The sequence below is a fragment of the Nakaseomyces bracarensis genome, assembly GCF_045282275.1.
Source record: "Nakaseomyces bracarensis strain CBM3 chromosome Unknown Scaff12_0, whole genome shotgun sequence".
Lineage (NCBI taxonomy): Eukaryota > Fungi > Ascomycota > Saccharomycetes > Saccharomycetales > Saccharomycetaceae > Nakaseomyces > Nakaseomyces bracarensis.
In genome coordinates, this window is record NW_027263958.1 from 112635 (window position 1) to 133964 (window position 21330).

Genomic DNA, 21330 nt, shown 5'->3' on the forward strand with positions numbered 1-21330 from the left:
ATCTAGTTGTACGATCAGGAACATGGTCCTTACGTATATAGTTATAATGTTCATTTTATTCTTTTTTTTTTTTTTTTTTTTAATTTTAAGGCCCTAACAAAATCAAATTATCGAATACTAGAAGCTGATTGAGGAAATGGTTTAAAAGTTGATTAATTGAGTCTTTGTATTTTAAGGGATCATTTGGACACTCATTAATAGCTATTGTGATATTCTGGTTATAGCTAAACGTTCCCAGTACTGCTCTATTATTTTTTTATGGTATAAGCAATTAAATATTTAATATGATGTTGTTGAAAGGTAGACTAGGGCGACTAGTCAATTTCGGCACGAGGACTTTTAGTTCTGGGGTATTGTTGAGAGAGGAGTACCGTAATGTGAGTCGTGGTGTGAGGCTTACCAGGATAGTTCCCAAGTCGTTGACTTTCTATTCTGCTAACCCTCCACACGAGGAGAAGATTGCTAAACTAGAGTCTCTGCTGAGGAGGTACAACCTACCTACCAGTGAGAAGATTGGTATTAAGACGGATAGTGTTGGGAGTATAAGACCTTCTTGGATCTCATTTAGTGATTACGCGCTAATTGGTGGTGGTACCAGATTGAAGCCCCGTCATTATGAGCATCTAGTACAGTTATTGAACAAGCTGAGTAGCATAGACCCACAATTGACTAACACGGAGATTAAGAACGAGCTTTCGAGGTATGTGAGGAAGACGAGTGCTCAAGCACAACAACAGAAACGCCAGGAGCTCGACGAGTTCGGGAGAAGCGTTGCCGTGGGTAAGAGGAAAGCCGCAACAGCAAAAGTATACCTAGTGAGAGGCAACGGTGATATATTAGTTAACGGAAGACAACTGAACGACTACTTCGTAAAAATGAAGGACAGGGACTCCATTGCATACCCGCTGAAAGTGGTTGACTCCCTCGGAAAATACAATGTATTTGCTACCACCTCAGGAGGTGGCCCCACGGGACAGGCAGAAGCAATCATGCACGCCATCGCCAAGGCTCTTCTGGTGTTTAACCCACTACTAAAATCTAGACTGAGAAAGGCTGGTGTTATCACAAGAGACTACAGACATGTCGAAAGAAAGAAACCTGGTAAGAAGAAGGCTAGAAAGATGCCAGCATGGGTCAAGAGATGAAGTAACAAACCAAAAATATTACCATCCAAGGATAATTTATTCTTTCCATTTTATCGAATTCAAATTCTTCTTTAACTTGCTTGTACATAATCCCTGTATTTAAAATAGAACTAAATCTCCTTAGAACAAATGGAAACAATATAGATATAGTTAAAACTGAAAGAAAGAGTACTGATACATCATGGCCCGCTACAACATATGCTATAACGATTTAATTATATCAATGAATATGAAGTAGTGCCTTGTATAACAATATTATATATTGCGACTACTCGCTTAGTGAAAAAAATTATTAATAAGAAAATGTCAATCACTTGGAAGCTCATCGAAGTATAAAAAGGCTTAGCTTAAGTTTCTATTCAATATTAAGTACAAGGAGTGTAGGGGGATAGTGAGGTCGTATCCTATAATAAATACTAGTTAAGAGCTTTAGGAGTGCGATACTGAATATATAGAGGTACTGAATTCTAAGACAGTGTTTTGGGGTATTAAGTAAGAGCAGGTATTATATGGAGATGTTGGTGCCTGTAGAGTTTACTAAGAGGAATGTGAGTGAGATAGCCGGATCTATATCTATTGCATGTTGGGTGGTTGTGTTTGTGCCGCAGATATATGAGAACTTTAGGAGGAAATCCAGTGAGGGGCTTTCTTTGCTATTTATTGTTCTCTGGCTGATCGGGGACATATTCAATGTAGCAGGTGCTATCATGCAACACTTGTTGCCTACTATGATTATCCTTGCAGCATATTATACTATAGCAGATATTATACTATGGTTCCAATGTATCTGGTATAATAAGAAAGATAAAAGCGACAAACGGGCCTCTTTAAATAGGACCAACAAGGCTATTTCAAAGAAGACTTTACCAGAGGAAAGTGAATCCACTATAACCGAAGCGACTTTAGAGACATCGACTGAATATGAGCCTATGATTTCTGGTGATACCCTAGATAATGACTCTGGTACTACGAGAAGAGCTGCGGAAAATATAACTAACGGTGTTAACTCACCAGATTTAGAGAATGGTACTAACTTAGTTAGAGAGAAAGAGAACTATTTGTGGGATGCATTCATTGTGTTTTCTGTTATGTTTGCTGGGTTTTTATCCTGGTACATCTCGTACTGCAATAAGTATCAAAGAGAGCCCTCGACGAAGACTAAACCACCTATTGGTGATACAGAAAAGATGAATGTGGTAGCCCAAATATTTGGTTACTTAAGTGCTGTTTTGTATTTGGGCTCTCGAGTGCCCCAAATTCTACTAAACTACAGAAGGAAGTCATGTGATGGCGTCTCATTATTATTCTTCCTGTTTGCTTGTATAGGTAACCTCACATTTATCTTTTCGGTTTTAGCCGTTTCATTAGAAAGACATTACTTATTAGTAAACGCTTCTTGGCTGATAGGAAGCGCTGGTACTTTAATGCTAGATATGACTATATTCACTCAATTTTTTGTCTACAATCATGACAAGAGCGTTTAATTAGGGCACCACAAGCTTAACTGACACTTAATGATATTGATTATACTATCTACATCTTATTTTTTGTTTTATTTTATTTCTGAACATTTGCATAATATTCTGGATGAGAAGATACTTAAAGACAAGGCGGCCTCGAAAGTATCTCTCTTTACTAACATTCTAAATACTTTATCTTCATTTTATTTATCTACTTACTTACATTACTATTATTCAATTATATGATAACATTTTGGTTTTTGTGTCAATGAAGATATATGGAAACCGTATAAAAGATACAGATATAACTGTCTGTTAATATTTTATATTATATTCTTAACTATTATACTTGCTTGATAGATTTTGTAAGCATTAACATATCGCAAACCGGGATAGTAAGACGTGGTAATAAGATCTTAACTGAATGACTACATTATCCAACAAAGCAGATGAATCGATCGATGACCTTTTTGGTCTTTTTAATTCCAATGATGTGTTTTATAATAGGCAACAACCGGCACTGGTGAGCAATTCAACTATGGATAGGAAGGATTGTGCTGAGTTAGGTTCAGATGTCGAACTCGCTGATGATTTACCACATTCTACAGCACAATCTTTTTTAGGCGCAGCATCTTTTAGGAATTGGCTATTTGGAAAAACATCCAATCCTATTGCAACGCTTGACGCACATAATCCTAGTAATAAATTGTCTTATGTTGAGGCTCTGAATTCCAGCAATCCTGTGGATTGTGGAAGTCGGAGGACCATAGCATCGATATTCACAAGAAATAATACGCATTATGAAGAGACTCCAGATGTGCATGAAACCAAACAGAAAGGAAAATATTGGAAAATACTGCACCGTACATTTTCTAGAGAGAGATTAGGTTTGGATAAGAATGCCAATCGGCCAGCTAATTGTGATTCTGTTTCTGCTTCAAAAAATATTGAGCGGCTCACACTACAATTATCTGATTTATCGTCCACTGCCGTGAAAGATTGTACGGAAACCTCCTATGATGAGAAATTTATATCTGATAGCTCATCTAGTTCCATTGAAAGAGCTGTAACTATAAGGAAGAACCTAAACGAAATATTATTTCCTGCAAGCCCTATTAGTAATATATCACATTCTTATAATGGAAATAAGGATAACTTTACAGAAGAGAATTCCTTAAAAGATGACGTATTGGCTGTAGGCTCAGAGTTCCCAGATTCAGAAAACTCAGTACTAAATATCAAAAATCCTTCGTCGAGTAAAAGTTTAAATGGATCAAGTATATTAAATATAGATGAATCATCGGCCTCTAAATATGACACTGTACAAATACCTAATAACACTAAGATAAATAATCAATTGATTACAAATCAGAAATGCCAAGACAGTATAGAAAATAAAAATGCATTAGAACTCATATTTCCTTCGGTATTTAAAGCAGCTATAACCTTGTCCAACAGCCAAGAGAATTTGGATAATAACAGTCACAAAATCACCAGTAATAGTGTAGACCGCTCCGATGAGAATCTCTTCAACAATGATCCGAATGATACTGAAGATTCTAATGAATCTCCTTCTGTACCCATTGTAGAAGCAGGACCTTACAAGTATATTTTCCCTTCCCCTCCTTTTCCAACAAACACAAACGAGAATATCGATACTTTACTTATTGATGAAAGGTCCATATTATCACAGGTTGTCTTTCAGTGTTACGAGGAGCTGAACCTTAAACAGTATTACTCGATGATAAACAATTGTTCATTGAAAGAGGTAATAGAAAAAATTCTATATGGAATAATTAGTATTAAGAAAGATGTTCACATTCGACATGAGCTGAATAAAGAAGTGGGTATAAATCAAGGGAGAAATTTAATGGATAAAAATAGTTGTGATTCATTTAACTCGAAAACATCATTTAATGACGGAGACGATAACTCTAAAGATCAACCTCCTGATCAGGATACTGATACATTCTATCGACTCTCATATGTACTAAGAAATAATCAAACTAAGCTATATAACAATTACTTGGTCATGGAAAGGGAAAACTGTAATCTTAAGATGAAATTAAATATCCTTAACAAAAAATACAAAAAACTTCTGAAATCAAGAAGACAGTTTTACGATGACAATAAGGATAAGATAAATGGCTCACAGTTCAAGTTCGAAAATGATAAGACAATATATAATAGTCTTAGGAAGTACAGATTCATTTCTATAAAAATATCAAGCCTTTTTCAAAAATACCTGGAAAACCTAGCCATACAGTTCAAATTTGAGCAACAAGAAAGTTTTAATAAGTTTTTAGGATACCTGATAACTGAAATGAAAACAAATAATCTGAAATCCATAGAGGAAAAAGCACTTCAGAAGACTTTACATGAAATTTTGCATTTTGTTTCTGATTTGTTAGACATTAATGCTCTACAAGCAACCGAATTTCAACGTAATAAAATTGCAATGAATTTTGTAATGTATGAACTTAAGTATCTCAGGCAGTTAAATAATCAAGCCCAAAGTTAAATTTTACTGTGTTGGTATGAACAAAAAAAAAAAAACTCAAATTTCGTTCTCCAAAAATTTACGATGTCATGAGATTTAGCTACCGATGATAATAACATATCATCCCTTCCAGTGTATAACTTTAAATATGTTACATACTTTATAACAATGTTTTTATGCTCCTTCATGTGAAAATATTAGTCTCTATAATAAATATTTTATTGGCAAAATGACTATAATAAATAAAATAAAACACAAAAATAGTAAAAACAAAAAAAAATAAAAAATAAAAAATAAAAAAAAATAAAAAAATATCAAAAATTGTTGACTACGTTACGAATATGAAAACAACATATCTCTATCAGAGAAAAACAGCCCCTGTAGTAAGAAATCTTGAAATTCATCGATACTATCGTATGGATTGGTCTCTGAAACAGGATCGTATAAGTCTAGAGGTAATATTGACCGGTCCTCAACATCCTTTTCCTTAAAATATTCTTCTTCTGATAACGTATTCTCCATGTCTTTGCAATTGATAATATGACCACCGCCAAATATTGGAGTACGTAGGATCTTCAAGGCTTCTGTATTTAATTTTGTAAAAATGCTTAATTCCTTAGCATCTTTACCATCTTCTGCGCTTATGTTTAGTTCAGTTAATGTTTCATTATTTTCGCCCGTCTCTTCTTTGAACAGTCCCATAATACTAACAAAAGCCTCCAATTGTTTTAAAATATCCTCTTTTATGGTTGTTTTCGTCTGTACTAATCTAACAAGTAGTGGACTTAAGGATTTAGATTTGAAATTGAAATTTTGTTTGGATTTCTCATCATTCTTAAAATTCTTCGTGATGCTATGAAGCAAAAAAGTGAAAAAGAATATAGACATATTCCACTTCATATCCTCAGAGACAAGCATCTTTTCATCCTCACCAATAATTAATGTATGACAATCAGTTAGCAAATTTATCAGATAAACAAGCTCACAGTTATTTTCAGTGTTATTCAGACATTTGACCACATATAGTAGTATCACAAATAAAGCAGTTAATAAATAATAAGAAAGTTCAGAATAAAGATCAGGGTCGTATTTTAGAGCTAGAAATAGTTGTAGTACTTTGATACTTTTATCCTTTGCTTTATTATGGAAGGTTTGCTGAACTGCGGTAATATTATGTCTCGAATTTTCCCATAAATCTTTATTATCTGCTAGAAATGTGTTAGTGAATAAGCTTAAGTTAATGACTAAGTAGTAATATCTGAAATGGATATTCAAGACACTACAGCAAACGTTAATCATACTTGGAAGGGTATTATCGTCAGGAATTTGAGAGTGCAATAAATTAATATACTCGATATAATTCTCCAATTTCAATACACTAGGCAAGTTCTCTCTCCATGCCTCCAAAGTTGCTTTGATTTCTAAGATTTTGTCAATAGTCTCATCAAAAGTATTATCAATAGTACTGCGAACAGAAAAACAGGTGTCATACAATAATAGCTCAATTTTTACTAGCTTGACTTTGAAGTAACCAATAACGATAGGCAAAAATTCATAGTGACCCAGGATTATATTTAGAACTTTTTCTCGATTTTCGCGTGTATCAGCTCTTAAAGGTGCATCATCTGTAAGAGTAGGTAATATTACAGAATTTATAATTGCAAAAAATTCCTCTGCTGCTAGCACGTCAGTATTTTGATCTCTGATTAAAGGTGGTCGAGAAAGTATCAATGAAAAATACTTGTCTATTGAGAAGCAATACATCCATAGAACCCGTCTTTTAATTAAGTCATTGGTATTTAACATTTCATAAGAGTCCTGTAAATGTAGCTCTAGATAAAAGGCAATATTAACCGCCTCCATAAAAACACCGGCAGCAGTTTCAGTATTAATGTAGATCTGGATGTAGTGTGTAAGTAGTAAAAGACCCTGTAAAGTTTCAATAGTGACTGTAGCAGAGCTTGTTTTGTGAAAGAAATATACTGAGTTTAATAATGTCACATTTTTTACCTTTAACAATAGTTCTTCTGAGATGATATCGAAACCATTATTCTTTCTAATAATGTGATTTCTCATTTTTTGCGCTCCAAGGCACAGGCACATATTAATTAATAAAAGTTCTGGTTTATTCATATCGCTACCTTTGCAATGATAATATCTTTCAATTAGATTTGAACATTCCTTACCGTCAGTGGGGAAAATAGAAGATGATATTAGTAGAGTCTGAAAGCTTTTGATCAATGATAGTGCTTGCTCCCTTGTCAATAAATCGTATAGTTTATTATCAGTACTTAATGTTGGCATAGATGAAACCTCCATGACTTTCGTCATTTGTACTACGTGGTATTTTAAGTAAATTGAAAAGATATCTTTTAATGCAGGCATAAAATCTTCTTTAAAGCTAGTGTTGGAATCTACGCTTGATTCTGATAAAGGTGTAGTTATTCCGTCAAAGGATTTAGGAATTACGTCCACTTTTCCTATTGACTGTTTCGATTTAAATCTCGAGAACAGCTTTCTTTTTATGTATAGCAAATTTTGAGTAGTAAATAGAAGAGTGGTGTATTGTTGCCTTGTTGGTTTTTGTAAATCGGTACCTGGAATGGACACACCTATTCGTTTCATTAATAGTTCAAGTTCTTTTTCTATAGTGGGTGTATATTTAATCAGGCCCTTGACCTTCCTATCTATCTGTATTAGTTTTTCGTTTAATTCATTTGCCTTTTCTGGGTTGATATAGTTCTGATGGTTAAACTTGAAATACTCATATATATTTGATTCGGATGCACTTTGGTTACCATTAGTTAAAAATTCTCGAATATTATTCATTCTCTGAAAGACCATTGGAGTTTCAACTTCAACTGTTTCAGGATCAAGATAGGGAGGCGGCACACTTACAGATTCGCCTACATTACGGTCTGATAAACTTATACTTGGAGATTGAACGGTTTGTGATAAAACAGGAGATTCGTTTCTCCATTCCGTAGTCATTGAATCATCAGATATCGTATAATTGTGCACATACTCTTTATTATTTTTTCTCTTTCGTTTTGTAGTTTTTCCAACTTTCTTCTTAACCTCTGCTGCACGTTTCTTCTTCTGTTGTAGTTCTTCATGAAATATAAATGTACATGGTACATTAAATTTAGTACAATTAGGACATCGGCCGGTAATTTCGTTTACATCATCACATCTTATTTTTCTTTTCCTACAGTGATCACAAGCCTTGGTTGATCTTCTTTTATACAAATGGTGATGCGGGAGAATCTTGATGCTATAGTCTATCAGTGAAGTTTCATTACCTCTTATGTTATCATCCCTACCGGAACTCTCCGTACTTGTTATGCTGGCAGGCTTCTCGATATCCATTTTTTATATAATACACCCTAAAAATATAATTTACCTACTATTTGGATTAATATGCAATCACTTCACCATATAATAAAAATTAATGATTAGAAAAAAAAAATTAAGTCACCAGTAGAAAGACTATGCACTTGTTGAAGTTGTTTATGATGTCTAATAGATTATTTATTGCAAATTTCACTTGTTTTCCTATATCGTTTTGTATCTTATGACTATCATAAACACCAGATAATATCTGATAGTTGGCGTGTTGTGAAAATTGTTAACCACTTTGAAAAGCTTTTTAAAGTAGCAATGTAACGAAAATGTATTTTTTTTTAACCCCGAATTTGGTTATATGCACAATTAGATTCGAAAATGTAAACCCAGAATAATAAAACAAAGAATTGCGGAAATGATGATATTTATTCTGAAATCGATATTGTTTACAGTTACATTCAGTCCCAAAAAAGAGGATGGAAAAAACAGTTATAATAAAAAAAAACACACAGTTGTTTTGATATTGTGAGGTAACGGTTATTTTTTTTTTCTCTAATATCATTGTCTGTATCAATGATTTTATTCCAGTAATAAGTTTATTTTCCTAATTTTTCTCCCCCATTCTCGTCTTGACAAAATTTAAAAAAGAAAAAAAGCTTAAAAAAAAGAAATATTTCGGATGGATGATGGAGCTCGGAATTTTGCCCAAGATCGGTATAAAAAAACCATCAACATATCGCGAATCGTACGAGTTTCTTTAAGTAATCAGCGGATGTAGTTCGGGAACTACAGATATTATGCTTTAAGGAAAAGAAAAAAACCTATCCGTAACTATTAGGACATTACGTAACTGACGTATCCCAACACTGAAAATAAAAGATCAAAATTCTAAGGTAATAGAAGGTAAAATTAGCGTGCTTATAAAGAATACGGGAGAGATATTACAATTAACGTAGTAATCACTTCCAGGACAATAGTTGTAGAGTAGAAAATGGATTTGTTTATTATATTATTAGTTGTTTTTTTGTTATATTCGGCTTGTGTAAGATCCATAAAAGGATAGAAAGAGACGTAGAAAGCTGCAAAAACATGTTACCAAGATGTAAGCAACCACTATAACAGCAGAAAAAATTTAATCTCAACTATGGGAAATACGATAATCACACAATTTAAGCTGATCATAATTTCTAGTAATTAGAACAAAAAAACATCTTTACCGTTAAGACCCCATTTATCATTACTAAAAAAAAAAACCACAACACAAATCATGCATCATCAATCACCTCAGACGAACATGGTCTTGGCCAAATAAAAAGAAAGAAATCAATTTTAGTCAACCGCCAACTTGTAATATATAGTGATTGCATCGGGGAGCCGTATTTATTGTTGTTGCTGTTGTTGTTTTTGGTTGAGGATGAGATTGATGTAGAAGATACTGATGAGTTCTGAAGTGATAGCTTTGTAATTGTTTTATCATTCACGCAGGAGGTTTAACACCGTATCAAAAATTTAGAGTAGCACTTTTAGACGGCATTATAGTTATCCAGAATTGCACTGAATTTATAGAATACAAGGATACTCTAGGGATAGATCTTTGCTATTAATTTCTTTCCATAGAGATATGATCTGAAAGTTGACTTGAGGTATCCATAACATTCTAACCGCCAAGAAGAGACCAAAAGAAAAGAAAAAAATAGAAAAATATTAAAATTACCCGGTTACTGTGCATTTATTACCCTGACAAATGTACGGCTGATCGAAAATTCGTTTTGATAGTAATATACGATATATCAGGTGATCTATCAAATCTTTTTTTTTTGAGAAAAGCCGGGGTTTTCTCTTTACTCCGCTTATCTCCGGAATTAACCTTTTCTATTTTCTAAAATATTAATATTAATGACATATTTAGGTGGTATTGTTTGACAGGTTCAATTAAAGTTGTTGAACAAACTTCCTCTATTTTATTTTTCCTGATCGTAATAGATCTTTTACTGAGAAAAGGGTTGTGCCTTTTTTATATTTGGATCTTTTTATTTCTAAGAACATAGTAGGGACACCATGGAGTTGTTAGATGAGGGAGCTCGTAGGGAGATTGCTAAGAACATCGATATTGTAGATGAAGGAAATTGTTTGAATTGTGATTGTGAGGATGATATTGTTGCTGGGGAGAAAGTTTTTGATAAGATGGTCATAGAGAAGGACACACAGTTGTACAATACTTCTAAAATTCCCAATGTGCACTTTATTATCCCTACTTCGCAGATGGATTGGCAGTTTGATGCATGCAAGGAGAAACCGGCATCTGTACAGTACAAGATAAGTGAATGGTGTGAAACTAATGCAGAACGTTTTACCGCACCTGACGGTGCCACTGTTTCGTTCAATTGTAATGTTACATCTATGCCGATAAACATCCTTGATATTGAGGCTATGCGAGGTACCAAGAACAATGTGTTGGTTTTGCCATATGGGTTCTGGATCAATGACCTGCGGAGTGATCAAGTAGCAGAAACTCTAGATAAGCTAGTACCTGATTTACTGGACGATCAGCTAGATCTCAAAAACCTCATAGAGAGTCACGCCAATTATGCTGAGGCAAGGTCGAAGGCCTACGTATTCATCTGTTCACATACCACTAGAGACAAGAGATGCGGTATAGCTGCCCCTATATTAAAGAAATTATTCGACAAGGACCTACAGAGACATGGTTTATACAGGGATAATTCGGATCTGAGAGGAGACGGTGTAACTGTTGAGTACATTAACCATGTTGGTGGTCACAAATTTGCAGCAAATGTACAAATATACCTGAAGAATCAGCGCACATTGGTTTGGTTAGGGAGAATAACACCTAAAAACGTTCCACACATTGTTAACCATTTACTAGTGCCTGAAAATGGTAAACTGCCATTCCCCGAGAATGTCAGATGTGTAAAGAAATACCAGTCCTGGTAAAAGGCTATATTTCCATTTGCATACATGCTTGAATATTCCACGATTAGTTTTCATTATATATATGTATGTATATATATAGGAATTTGACAATTTTGCGATGAGCTTTGTGATGCTTTCTAAAAGATTCTCTACGATTGTTTTACTGTATTTTTTGTAATTAGTTAAAAAAATAAAAAAATCAATTTAACTTTGAATTTATGATATCTAGCCAAATCGATTAGATACGTTTGTTTTAACTAACTCATAGATACAGAGATATATTTATATATATATTTGTGGTTATGTCTTCTGATTCTAGCAGTGGAGATTCGAGCAGTGGTTATTCCAGCAGTAGTGAAGAGGAAACAGTATTCCATAAGCCTGTACTTCTGTCTGGGAACAAAGAGAAGGAGATCACAACAAAGCTAGACGAGCATGTTCGGCAGTCGATATTGAAAAGATCAATTGAAACTGCAAATAAACTTGCCGTTGAAAAAGAGGAGTTACAAAGGCAAACTGAGCTGAATTACTCGGCTACAGATAAGGATTTACTCCGAAGGACCATGGAGCTAGATGATGATGACTCGGTTGATCCAGTAGCTGAACACAAACTATGGCAGACTCGGCAAGAGGCCAGGAGACTGAGACAGAGGGAATTAATGGTGCGGAAACAACAAGAATTGGAAAGTGACGAGATTAATAGAATAACTAATAAAATGAATATGACCTAATGTTTCCTAGTAAATTAGCACAGCCTTATGAGCCTACAGTTTCGTTTTGTTGTCAATGAAGTCGAAACGGTTTATAGTTTTTTTGTAAAAGACCTTTGAAATGACGTATGATGCCCTTTTTTTTTTTATAGCAAATAATTTCTTTTTAATTAAGTATATATATTTTTTTTATCTTTTTTTTTTGAAGTTAATATTAATTATGGTTATTAATATATAAAATAGTCATTAACATATATGAAACCGTAACTCGCATGTGAATAGTTGGTTGTTATATTTAAATACATTGGAAGGATCGACTTAAAAAAGAAGACAGACTATGTTACGTATACGTGAAGATTTACCACCGTTTCTCAATAAATACCTTCCCTCTAATTCTGAGGGAAGAATGTTTGTGACGTTGACCTACGCTCAATCTGTAGATGCTAAGATTTCGAAAGGGCAAGGCATTAGAACCACTATTTCGCACTTAGAAACGAAGGCTATGACGCATTTTTTAAGGTATCATCACGATGCGATACTTATAGGTAGTGGTACCGTGCTAGCAGATGATCCAGGACTCAATTGTAAATGGTGTCCCTTCGAAGAGACAGCTTCTCCACATAGAATGGCAGAGAATTCTCCACGACCAATAATTATCGATACGAAACAGAAATGGAAGTATACAGGGTCTAAGATGCAAGAACTGTATGAGCAAGGGATGGGTAAAGAACCCATTGTCGTTGTCGAAAATGAGCCAACGGTAAGAGAACGAGGCGTGTCATACTTAGTGTATGGAGAGTCTAAAATTGAATGGAATAAACTGTTCGACAGACTACTCAAGGACTACAATATAAAATCGGTTATGGTTGAAGGAGGTGCACATGTCATTAACCAGTTACTGGCAAGGCCAGACGTTGTAAATAGTGTTATAGTAACCATAGGATCGGTATACCTGGGTGAAAATGGTGTTACGGTGAGCCCGCCTGATGAGGTTAAACTCTTGGATATAGACTGGTGGACCGGAACTGCAGACTCGATACTATGTGCAAAATTATCAGCAACTACTATATAGATATAGACGGATAGACTGGACTAGATCAATATGATATCGTTAACCATTCTGGTCTATAAGTAATATGATGCTTTATTGTGTTCCTATCATCTCGTCCTGATTGTAGCCCTAAACGAGATGACCCTAAACCCTAGGGTTATGTCTTAAGGGTTTTTGTTCAGTTCGAGAGCACACATGAGGTTAGCAATGAAAACATTTAATGATTAAATAAAAACCGAATGGTACCGATCTCGTAGCTGAAACTACACTGATTTATTGTATTGACATCAATAAGTTGGAAAGAAAGTAGCAAATTAATTAACAGTTACCAAGTCCGTGGACGAAAGGAAAAAGCATGGAGACGTTGTTCCAAACTTTAGGTACTACCAGGGAATCATTGGGAGATGTTAAAGGTGAGACCAGTGATATATATGAGGAGTTTGTAGTTGAGCATAATCGGTTAGGTGGGCTAGCTAATCAAAAGCTATGGGAAGAAAGAGAACATTTGGAAGAAAGGCGACAAAACATTGAGAGAACGGTAGAACAGGTGTTACCACCATTAAAAACGTATCTAAATGAATTTCAAGAGCAATTGAGTAGTCATACTAGTGACTTAGATCAGATAAGAGAGAAATCCCAGTACTTGAAAACACTGCTGGAATTTAATTCAGAGAAACTAAAAAATATCAGTCCACTTGTAAATGATCTTATAATCCCTCCAGAGGTGATACAGGATATATTGCATGGTAAGATAAATGAATCATGGCAAGAAAATATTGATTTTATAAGAGATAAAAAGGTAATATATGACAAGTATAAGAAGGATGATAGTAATTGTTTAAAGCCTAAGGACTTCAAAGATTTGTGTGATATTCTAGGGTTTCTTAATATGGCAATACTTGAAAGATCTAAAAAATTTATAATTTTCAAAAAAAAATCACTGAGAAGTAATATACCTATCGCCTCTCAAAAACTTCAGTACGATTTGATGAATGTGAGTAAATTATTTCAATTCATGGTTGAAAACAATCTCTCCATGGCTCTAGAGCTTCGTCAAGCGTATGCTTACACAATGCGTTGGTATTACCATTCTTATTTCGCCCGTTATATTCGGTCTTTAACAATTTTAAGATATAAAAGCATCGATTATCACTATATTCTTGGCAATGGATTAACTGTCTCACCAAACGGTATGGGCGGTGATGCATCAGCAAGTTTTGGGTTTTCCAGCTATTTGATGCCAACATCATTTACTACATCGGCGGTGTCCAGTGATGACATAAACAATTACTTCCAGGTGGAAAAAAGGATAGATCTCTTAACTAAAGAAGATAATACCGTTATGGTGTCTCAAATTGCAGAAACAAACCAACGTGAGAATTACTTAGAAATTGGTTATAAAAATCTGAATTTGGCTATCTTAGATAATTGCAGCTCTGAATACAAATTTCTAGCTAGTTTTTTTAGAGTGGATGCTAAATCAAACGACGAATTAAATGGTCTTTTAGAAAAGATATTCCAACCTACTTTTACTCAAGCAATAGAATTTACGGAACAGCTAATACAAAGTACCTATGATATTTTTGGTATTTTGATATCTATCAGAATTACAAATTTGCTTCAATTTGAATGTAGTAGAAGAGAGCTGCCTTCAGTAATTGATAATTTTCTAAATTCACAATTAATCACATTATGGCCTAAATTCCAACAGTTAGTTGATGTACAATGCCAAAATATTAGGAAAGTAACAATTCTAACAAGATCTAAAGAATCTGCAGACAATCTAACGACTCCACATGAATTGACAATTCAGTTTGGTAAAATGTTATTTAGTCTCTTAACATTGTCTGTTAGCCATAAAAATAATATTGATGAACGTTCTGAACCACTGTATCAATCAATATCAAGGATAAGAAATGAATTTGAAACGGTGATGACAAAATTGAGCAAAATGACAGCTTCTCCAGAACAGTTTTTGGGTACTAATTACTTGTATTTATACAATATCCTATTACAGCAGCGACTAAGCCATATGTCTAGAGAGGCAGGTTTAACGCCAGCTGTAGATGAAGGAAAGTTTGTACATGAATCTGACGAACAAAGTAAGAATTCTGAAGTTCCATTGATTATTAGAGAATCAGAACATCATTTCAAGGCTCTAGTTGAAGCTTTTAATAAGAAATAATCGTAATAATGTGACTAATCATATTGTTTTCTATAAATTATGTAAACAATGAACGTAAAGAATATATAAGCTATGCACTTTCTGATTAGAAGCCCTCTGGTACACCTGTGGCAGGTTTTTCATTTGCATCCAAATATATTCCACCATTACCAAAACCATACCATTTATAGAGATGGGAGGACTCGGCATCAGTATTAAATGATTGAAGCTCTTGGATTATTTTATATGCCTCCACATCTGAATACGGAACACCATTTTTTGGATCAAAATAATGACATTCACGGTTGTTAATGAGACATTTCTTACGCATACCACTAGGTAAGAATATCCCAGTTGGAACAGGTGTTTTGATTTTTATCTCTAAATCTTTTACAGTTTTATCATCAACTTCTTGTACAACTTTTTTGTCAAATTCACCGAATGAAGGAAAATTTTCAAGAATATTTAAATTTGGCTTAATCTGAGTATTTGAGTCATTGACATCAGAATTCTCCTCGGATAATTTTGATGTAAATATCCTCTCAACATCAAGTGCTCTATGGTATCCAGACCAATCCTTACCAAATAAAATATCATTTAAACTGTCCTTAAAATTATCTTGAAAAACATAATAGGCAGTAACAAAGTTTTTAGATACTAGCTGATTCGGTCCCTCGTAAATATTTTCTGGGTGAGATGAATCAATTTTATTCTCCTCGTTAAGAGGAAGTTCAGATTTAACCTCAGTATCTTCGGAAACATCAGCAATTTTAGGGTTATTAATTACGGTGTTTTTTTCTGCCACAATACCATCTAATATATCGACTTCTTGAGATGAGTCAAACCGGACAAACTTTCTACTATCATTTGTATCCTGGAGTTGTAGTTGATCATGATTTTCTAATTTGTGTGAGATCTCCCTTTCAAATAAACCAGTTTTACTATCTTCTCTCTCTATATTAACATCATTTGTAGTAGTCTTATGGACTAAACTGGAATCCGTATGCTTATCATTATTCTCTTCATGTTCATTGCTAAATTCATACTCAAGTTTTATTGTTGAGCCGGTAACATTTTTAATCTCTTCAGTTGCCATTGGTTCATTATCTGTGACCTGCTCGACATTAGTATTACCCTCTGAAATATCATTTGACTCACTATTATTCAGCGATTCAACACAATCGGGTTTTGTTTCATTATTTGGTTGTATATTATTCTCTGATAATGGAACATTTTTTGGTTCATTCACGTGTTTAGTTTCATCTTCCTTTTTTGTTAAGCTAGCAATCGTAGAATCTATTGCTATGTTTAATTTTGTATCATCATTTGATTCACCTTCGATATTATTCGTTCCAGTTTTTATATCACAAACTGGATTATCTAATTGATGATCGCTTTCTGTTCCGGTCACTGTTACAATTTTAGCAGATGAATTATAATGTTGTTCAGTCCCATCTATCTCAGTTGTTTTCGGTTCAATTTTTGTGGAAATGGAAGTTGCGCTGTCATCTGTTGCGGTCGATTGGGGGCCTTCCAAGCGTTCAGACTCCCTGACATCATTATTACTATACTCAGCATTCGAATTAGATATTGAATAAGCTGGATCCGATTTAACTTCTAAAACGTTATCTTCGCTGGATTTTGCTTCTTCCTTAGGGTTTACTTTAGTTTCTTCTGAACTTTTTGAACCTTCACTATCTTTTATATCATCCATTTTGGCGGTATTCAAACTGCCATCATTATTTTGTATCAGTTCCTCTTCAACTTTCTTTTTTGGCTTTTTGGGATACTTTTTCCTTTTCTTATTCCTTTTATCAAGCATTTCCTTCCACAGTTGAGTGTCTTCGATTTCCATAATAGGTGTCACTTCCCACTGTGTAGTTATTTCAGATATGATCAGTTCGTTAGGTTTAAACTTCATTTTTTGTCTTTGTTGCATTGCTAATCTCTGATTTTTTTTGGATACTTCCTGCTCCTTATATTTATTCAAACTTAAAAGGTTAAATTGTTCGGTTTCTAACGCTATACGCATACGGTCTTCTTGAGTCAATTCCTTCACTTCCTCTTTTTCTTTAGTTTGTTTTAGACGTTCTCTTATCATCTTCCTTTTCTCCTCAGCTTGTGATAGTTTTTCATATACTTTCAGTTTATTTTGAACCACAGAAGCTCTTGATGAAGTCCGTCGGGTGTTTAAGAGTAAAGTATCGGCATTGAGAGTGTCGAAAGAACTTTTTTTCTTCTTCAATTCCACTTTATCATCATCATGGGCTAGTTTTCTTTTTATTACCTGTGGTCTTCTATTTAGTTTTTGCGCCCTCTTCTTTCGTATCCGTTCTTGCCTCATCAATTCCTTTTCACCAGCATCCTCGTCTTCATCGCTACCATTTTCCTCAGAACTGGACTCACTGAACATCACATCTTCATCCTCAACAGTCTCAGATTTGGACGCATTGTCAGATCCAATCTCTTCATCCTGTAGTCCATTTTGTTCTTCATGATCTCCGTCGGCACTGGAGTCTCCTTCGCTCTTGAAGTCTTCATCTTCTTCATCCTCTTTAAATAACAAGTCTATTTCATCTTCATCAAGAACTTGAGTCCTGGATTTCAAATCTTCTAGTTCCTGTTCTAGTAATTTTTGTAACTTGTTACCAGCATTCGACCTTCTCTGCCTCGTATTTATCAGTAGCTCTCTCTCCTGGTCACTACTTCCGGATTCACTCATAACTTACAAGAGTATTATATTATCGTTTTACTCTATCTACAAGTATATTTATACTTCTGATAGTCTTAATCGAAGAGCTTTATTAAACATTGAGTTAGTTGTTAATAATGCACTCATCTAGATGGTTACCTAAAATATAGATAGTGCGGTTAGTCGTGAATAGTGACTATATATTTACTATTTGGCTCTTTCCTTCATATTAACTATGGTTAGCTTTAAATATTACAAATACTAGGAATTGTATTAAACTATGGTACAAAAGGAGCGCCTATATATACATTTGTATATTCACATCACATATAGACAATTTTAATTAAATGACATCTCCAAAACTGGGGGGGGGGTAGCTATGACAGTAAATGAACTTATATGCTGTAAATTTCATTTTTGGTTTTCTACCTCCCATTTCAGCGGAAATTCATTTAATTTAGTTTTGAAAAACAATGTTGAGGTCATTAACGAGTTGGAAAATAAAAGCCTTGAAGAATTGAAATTTTTAATGGAAGAAATATTACAATATTAAATTTTCTATGAGAAAGGTAGAATCTATCTAGCTTTCCCGATAAATTAACCTCTTGGTTTTGGTACAGAAAAAAAATTCTTTGATGTATGGTCAGGTAATATATTGTGTCAGATCATATGGTTAACTATACTTTTCTGCTACCAGTATTAGTATTTTGAGAATTTCCTGTTTTAGTGAATTCATATCTACCCAAAAGTGGAATATGATCACTAGGGAATTTATCATTAGGGAAACCAATAAAATTGGATATATAATCATTGTCAACTTCACCAAGTAAACCCCTAACGCGCAATGCTTGAGAAGAGAACCAAATGTAGTCGATCACATCAGTAAAAGATGGTGTGAAATTTGTGAAAGGTAATTCACCAATACACTTGTAACTAGACTGCAACGCAAGATTGTGAGAAAAGTTCTTTTCAGACATGTAACCGAAATCCCTGTCTTTACCATCAAAATGATGCTGAACACGACCGGTACTCAATAATTCATATACAGCGGAGGTCAGATAAGAATTCAAATCACCACAGATTAAGACGGGAGATTTTTTGACATCCTGCTTAGGATTATGTTCTTTCAAAAGACATTCCAAGTGATCTAATAAAACACCAACTTGGAATGTTTTGACATCATTGAATTTTGGATCCCAATGTAAATGAGTTGTTACAACCCAAACTACCTCGCCTGATTGTATATGTTGTAATTTTAGATAAATAGCAACATTATCTTTGTTCATAGCACGGTTTAGGTAATCTTCGGTTCTCTGGAATTTCTTATGTTTCATCCAAGCACCACTGAAATCCATGACATCCTTATACATCAACTTAAATTTAGACGTCTTGTAGAATATACAACAACCATCGACCTTTTTGGAATCCTTAGTTTGCATGGTCTTTGCTCTTGTCTTAGCATAGAAGATACCTGTGTAGCCATGTTTTTCTAGAAGTGGTTGCCAGAAGTCTTCAAAAGTTTTGGCTTCTACTTCTTGTAAACACAAAATATCAACGTTAAACTTCAATATCTGTTCCTTCAGTTTTTCACGTCTATATTCCCAACTTAAAGCCCATGAAGGTGTATAACGGTACATTTTTGGTGTGGCATAATGTTGACATAAGGTATTGTAAGACAATAATGTAAAGCTCTTCTTTTGTAGTTCAGGATTTATATGTTGTTCAGTTGCTTCTAATGATTCATATTCTTCTTGAGGTTCACCATCTGTATTGATTTCGATAAATCTACGATCCTTAGGATATGGAACCTCAGGTCTGTTATCTCTTAGGTAAAATATCAAACCGGTGAAAGATTTCTCAGTCAGAATTTTCAAAAGTTCTTTATCTAGAGGATTACCTTCGACCCCTAAAAATTGAATATTGCATAGATTACCAAGTTCCCAAGGAAGTGTTTTTATCTGGTTATCAAAGAAATACAAGTATTTCAATTGATAACAGTTACCAATTTCCTTTGGCAGTTCAGTCAGCATATTATGGGATAAATCCAAAACACGTAAGTTGCTCAAGTTCTTGATACCTGGAGGAATTTTGTCCAGGCCATTACCATTCAGATAAAGTCTTGTCAAGAAATCATATTTCATCAAGTTGGGGCTAATATTGAAGATTTGCAAGTTAGACAGATCGATAGCGTGCCAGATTTGGTCATTGTATTTAGTATCTTTAGGTGCAACCATTCTGTTTTCAATTTCATCATCCTCATCAATGCTATATTGAGAAAGTTTCTTATGTTGTAATAATAATGATGGTGTTGAGGGTTGATCTTTATTCATTTCTACCTTTGGTGTTGTTGGAGTAGAAATTGTACTGTTTCCGTTGGCGGAATTCGAGGCAGCACTAGATGGGTGCATAGCTTTGCTGATTATAGAGTCCTCGGGTGCTACCATGTCCATTAGAGCTTGCTTCGTGCAGTCTACTAGTGATTTTGAGGCCTCAGCAATTTGAGACTGTGCTTGTAATTGTTGTTGATTCTGATTAGGTGGTTGAACCTGTGTTGCTAGATATTTCTTCATCGCATTTTGTCTAGCATATATGTTTGGTTGCCCAACAGATTGGCTTGAAATGTTGGCCATCTGAAGTTGCAGTTTCCAAATGGTATTATTCAATAAAGATGGGTCCTCAAGATGGGGATGGTATAATGGATTATTGGCATTTGGGTTTGGTTGTACTGGTGTCATGTTCATGTTGGCGTTGTTACCCAAGCCTGATAAACTTGGTATAGCACCTCCACCTCCATTACCACCTATATTTCCGAGATTCATAGTTGTTGCACCATTGTTTCTCATCATGTTATTTCCAGTCAGATTCATCATATTAGCACCTGCAACATTGTTGCTGTTGTTGCTATTGTTGTTATTATTGTTGTTATTACTGTTATTGTTACCACCATTATTGCCCATGGGCATTCCCATAGGAATCTGTAGTGGGTTGACATTGTCCCCGGGCTGCTGTTGCATATTCATTGTGTTTTGGTTCTTATTGATCAATTGGTCAAGTAACTGGTGTGAGTTGGCATTAGGCCCCATATTAGAGCTAGGATTCCCCGCTAACATGTTATTTCCCATCATAGACTCGTTCCCAGTATTCATCATCATCCCAGGTGGTGGCATATTCGTATTCATAGGGTTCATCATGGAATGGGGCTGCATCACACCAATAGCCTGCTGCTGTTGTTGATGACCCATCCCGGGATATCCCATCATTGATAAATCATTCATCTGTAAAGTATTTATCTCTGTAATCTGATATTTTTTAGCTTTGCTTTACTTTTT

At 34.5% G+C, this 21330-nt stretch overlaps 10 protein-coding genes across 10 annotated transcripts; 7 read left to right on the plus strand and 3 right to left on the minus strand.

Annotated features, from left to right (window-relative positions):
• Positions 1-284: 284 nt before the first annotated feature.
• On the plus strand, positions 285-1145 carry MRPS9 (mitochondrial 37S ribosomal protein uS9m; the record flags this gene model as incomplete). Its single annotated transcript, XM_071053665.1, has 1 exon — positions 285-1145. The coding sequence occupies one exon, from the start codon at positions 285-287 to the stop codon at positions 1143-1145; it is 861 nt and encodes a 286-aa protein (XP_070910077.1).
• A 509-nt stretch (positions 1146-1654) lies between these two features.
• RTC2 (cationic amino acid transporter) lies at positions 1655-2629 on the plus strand (the record flags this gene model as incomplete). The annotated part of the gene is made up of 1 exon (XM_071053666.1): positions 1655-2629. One exon carries the CDS (start codon positions 1655-1657, stop codon positions 2627-2629), a length of 975 nt encoding a protein of 324 aa, XP_070910078.1.
• A 400-nt stretch (positions 2630-3029) lies between these two features.
• RNJ42_03503 (uncharacterized protein) lies at positions 3030-5126 on the plus strand (the record flags this gene model as incomplete). The annotated part of the gene is made up of 1 exon (XM_071053667.1): positions 3030-5126. The coding sequence occupies one exon, from the start codon at positions 3030-3032 to the stop codon at positions 5124-5126; it is 2097 nt and encodes a 698-aa protein (XP_070910079.1).
• A 312-nt stretch (positions 5127-5438) lies between these two features.
• Positions 5439-8474, minus strand: TBS1 (Tbs1p; the record flags this gene model as incomplete). The annotated part of the gene is made up of 1 exon (XM_071053668.1): positions 5439-8474. One exon carries the CDS (start codon positions 8472-8474, stop codon positions 5439-5441), a length of 3036 nt encoding a protein of 1011 aa, XP_070910080.1.
• A 2034-nt stretch (positions 8475-10508) lies between these two features.
• On the plus strand, positions 10509-11405 carry APD1 (Apd1p; the record flags this gene model as incomplete). Its single annotated transcript, XM_071053669.1, has 1 exon — positions 10509-11405. The coding sequence occupies one exon, from the start codon at positions 10509-10511 to the stop codon at positions 11403-11405; it is 897 nt and encodes a 298-aa protein (XP_070910081.1).
• A 281-nt stretch (positions 11406-11686) lies between these two features.
• Positions 11687-12115, plus strand: SPP381 (U4/U6-U5 snRNP complex subunit SPP381; the record flags this gene model as incomplete). The annotated part of the gene is made up of 1 exon (XM_071053670.1): positions 11687-12115. The coding sequence occupies one exon, from the start codon at positions 11687-11689 to the stop codon at positions 12113-12115; it is 429 nt and encodes a 142-aa protein (XP_070910082.1).
• Positions 12116-12431: 316 nt separating this feature from the next.
• RIB7 (2,5-diamino-6-(ribosylamino)-4(3H)-pyrimidinone 5'-phosphate reductase) lies at positions 12432-13166 on the plus strand (the record flags this gene model as incomplete). Its single annotated transcript, XM_071053671.1, has 1 exon — positions 12432-13166. One exon carries the CDS (start codon positions 12432-12434, stop codon positions 13164-13166), a length of 735 nt encoding a protein of 244 aa, XP_070910083.1.
• Positions 13167-13500: 334 nt separating this feature from the next.
• On the plus strand, positions 13501-15330 carry VPS52 (Vps52p; the record flags this gene model as incomplete). The annotated part of the gene is made up of 1 exon (XM_071053672.1): positions 13501-15330. The coding sequence occupies one exon, from the start codon at positions 13501-13503 to the stop codon at positions 15328-15330; it is 1830 nt and encodes a 609-aa protein (XP_070910084.1).
• An 85-nt stretch (positions 15331-15415) lies between these two features.
• Positions 15416-18031, minus strand: VPS72 (Vps72p; the record flags this gene model as incomplete). The annotated part of the gene is made up of 1 exon (XM_071053673.1): positions 15416-18031. The coding sequence occupies one exon, from the start codon at positions 18029-18031 to the stop codon at positions 15416-15418; it is 2616 nt and encodes an 871-aa protein (XP_070910085.1).
• Positions 18032-18678: 647 nt separating this feature from the next.
• Positions 18679-21276, minus strand: CCR4 (CCR4-NOT core exoribonuclease subunit CCR4; the record flags this gene model as incomplete). Its single annotated transcript, XM_071053674.1, has 1 exon — positions 18679-21276. One exon carries the CDS (start codon positions 21274-21276, stop codon positions 18679-18681), a length of 2598 nt encoding a protein of 865 aa, XP_070910086.1.
• Positions 21277-21330: the final 54 nt, after the last annotated feature.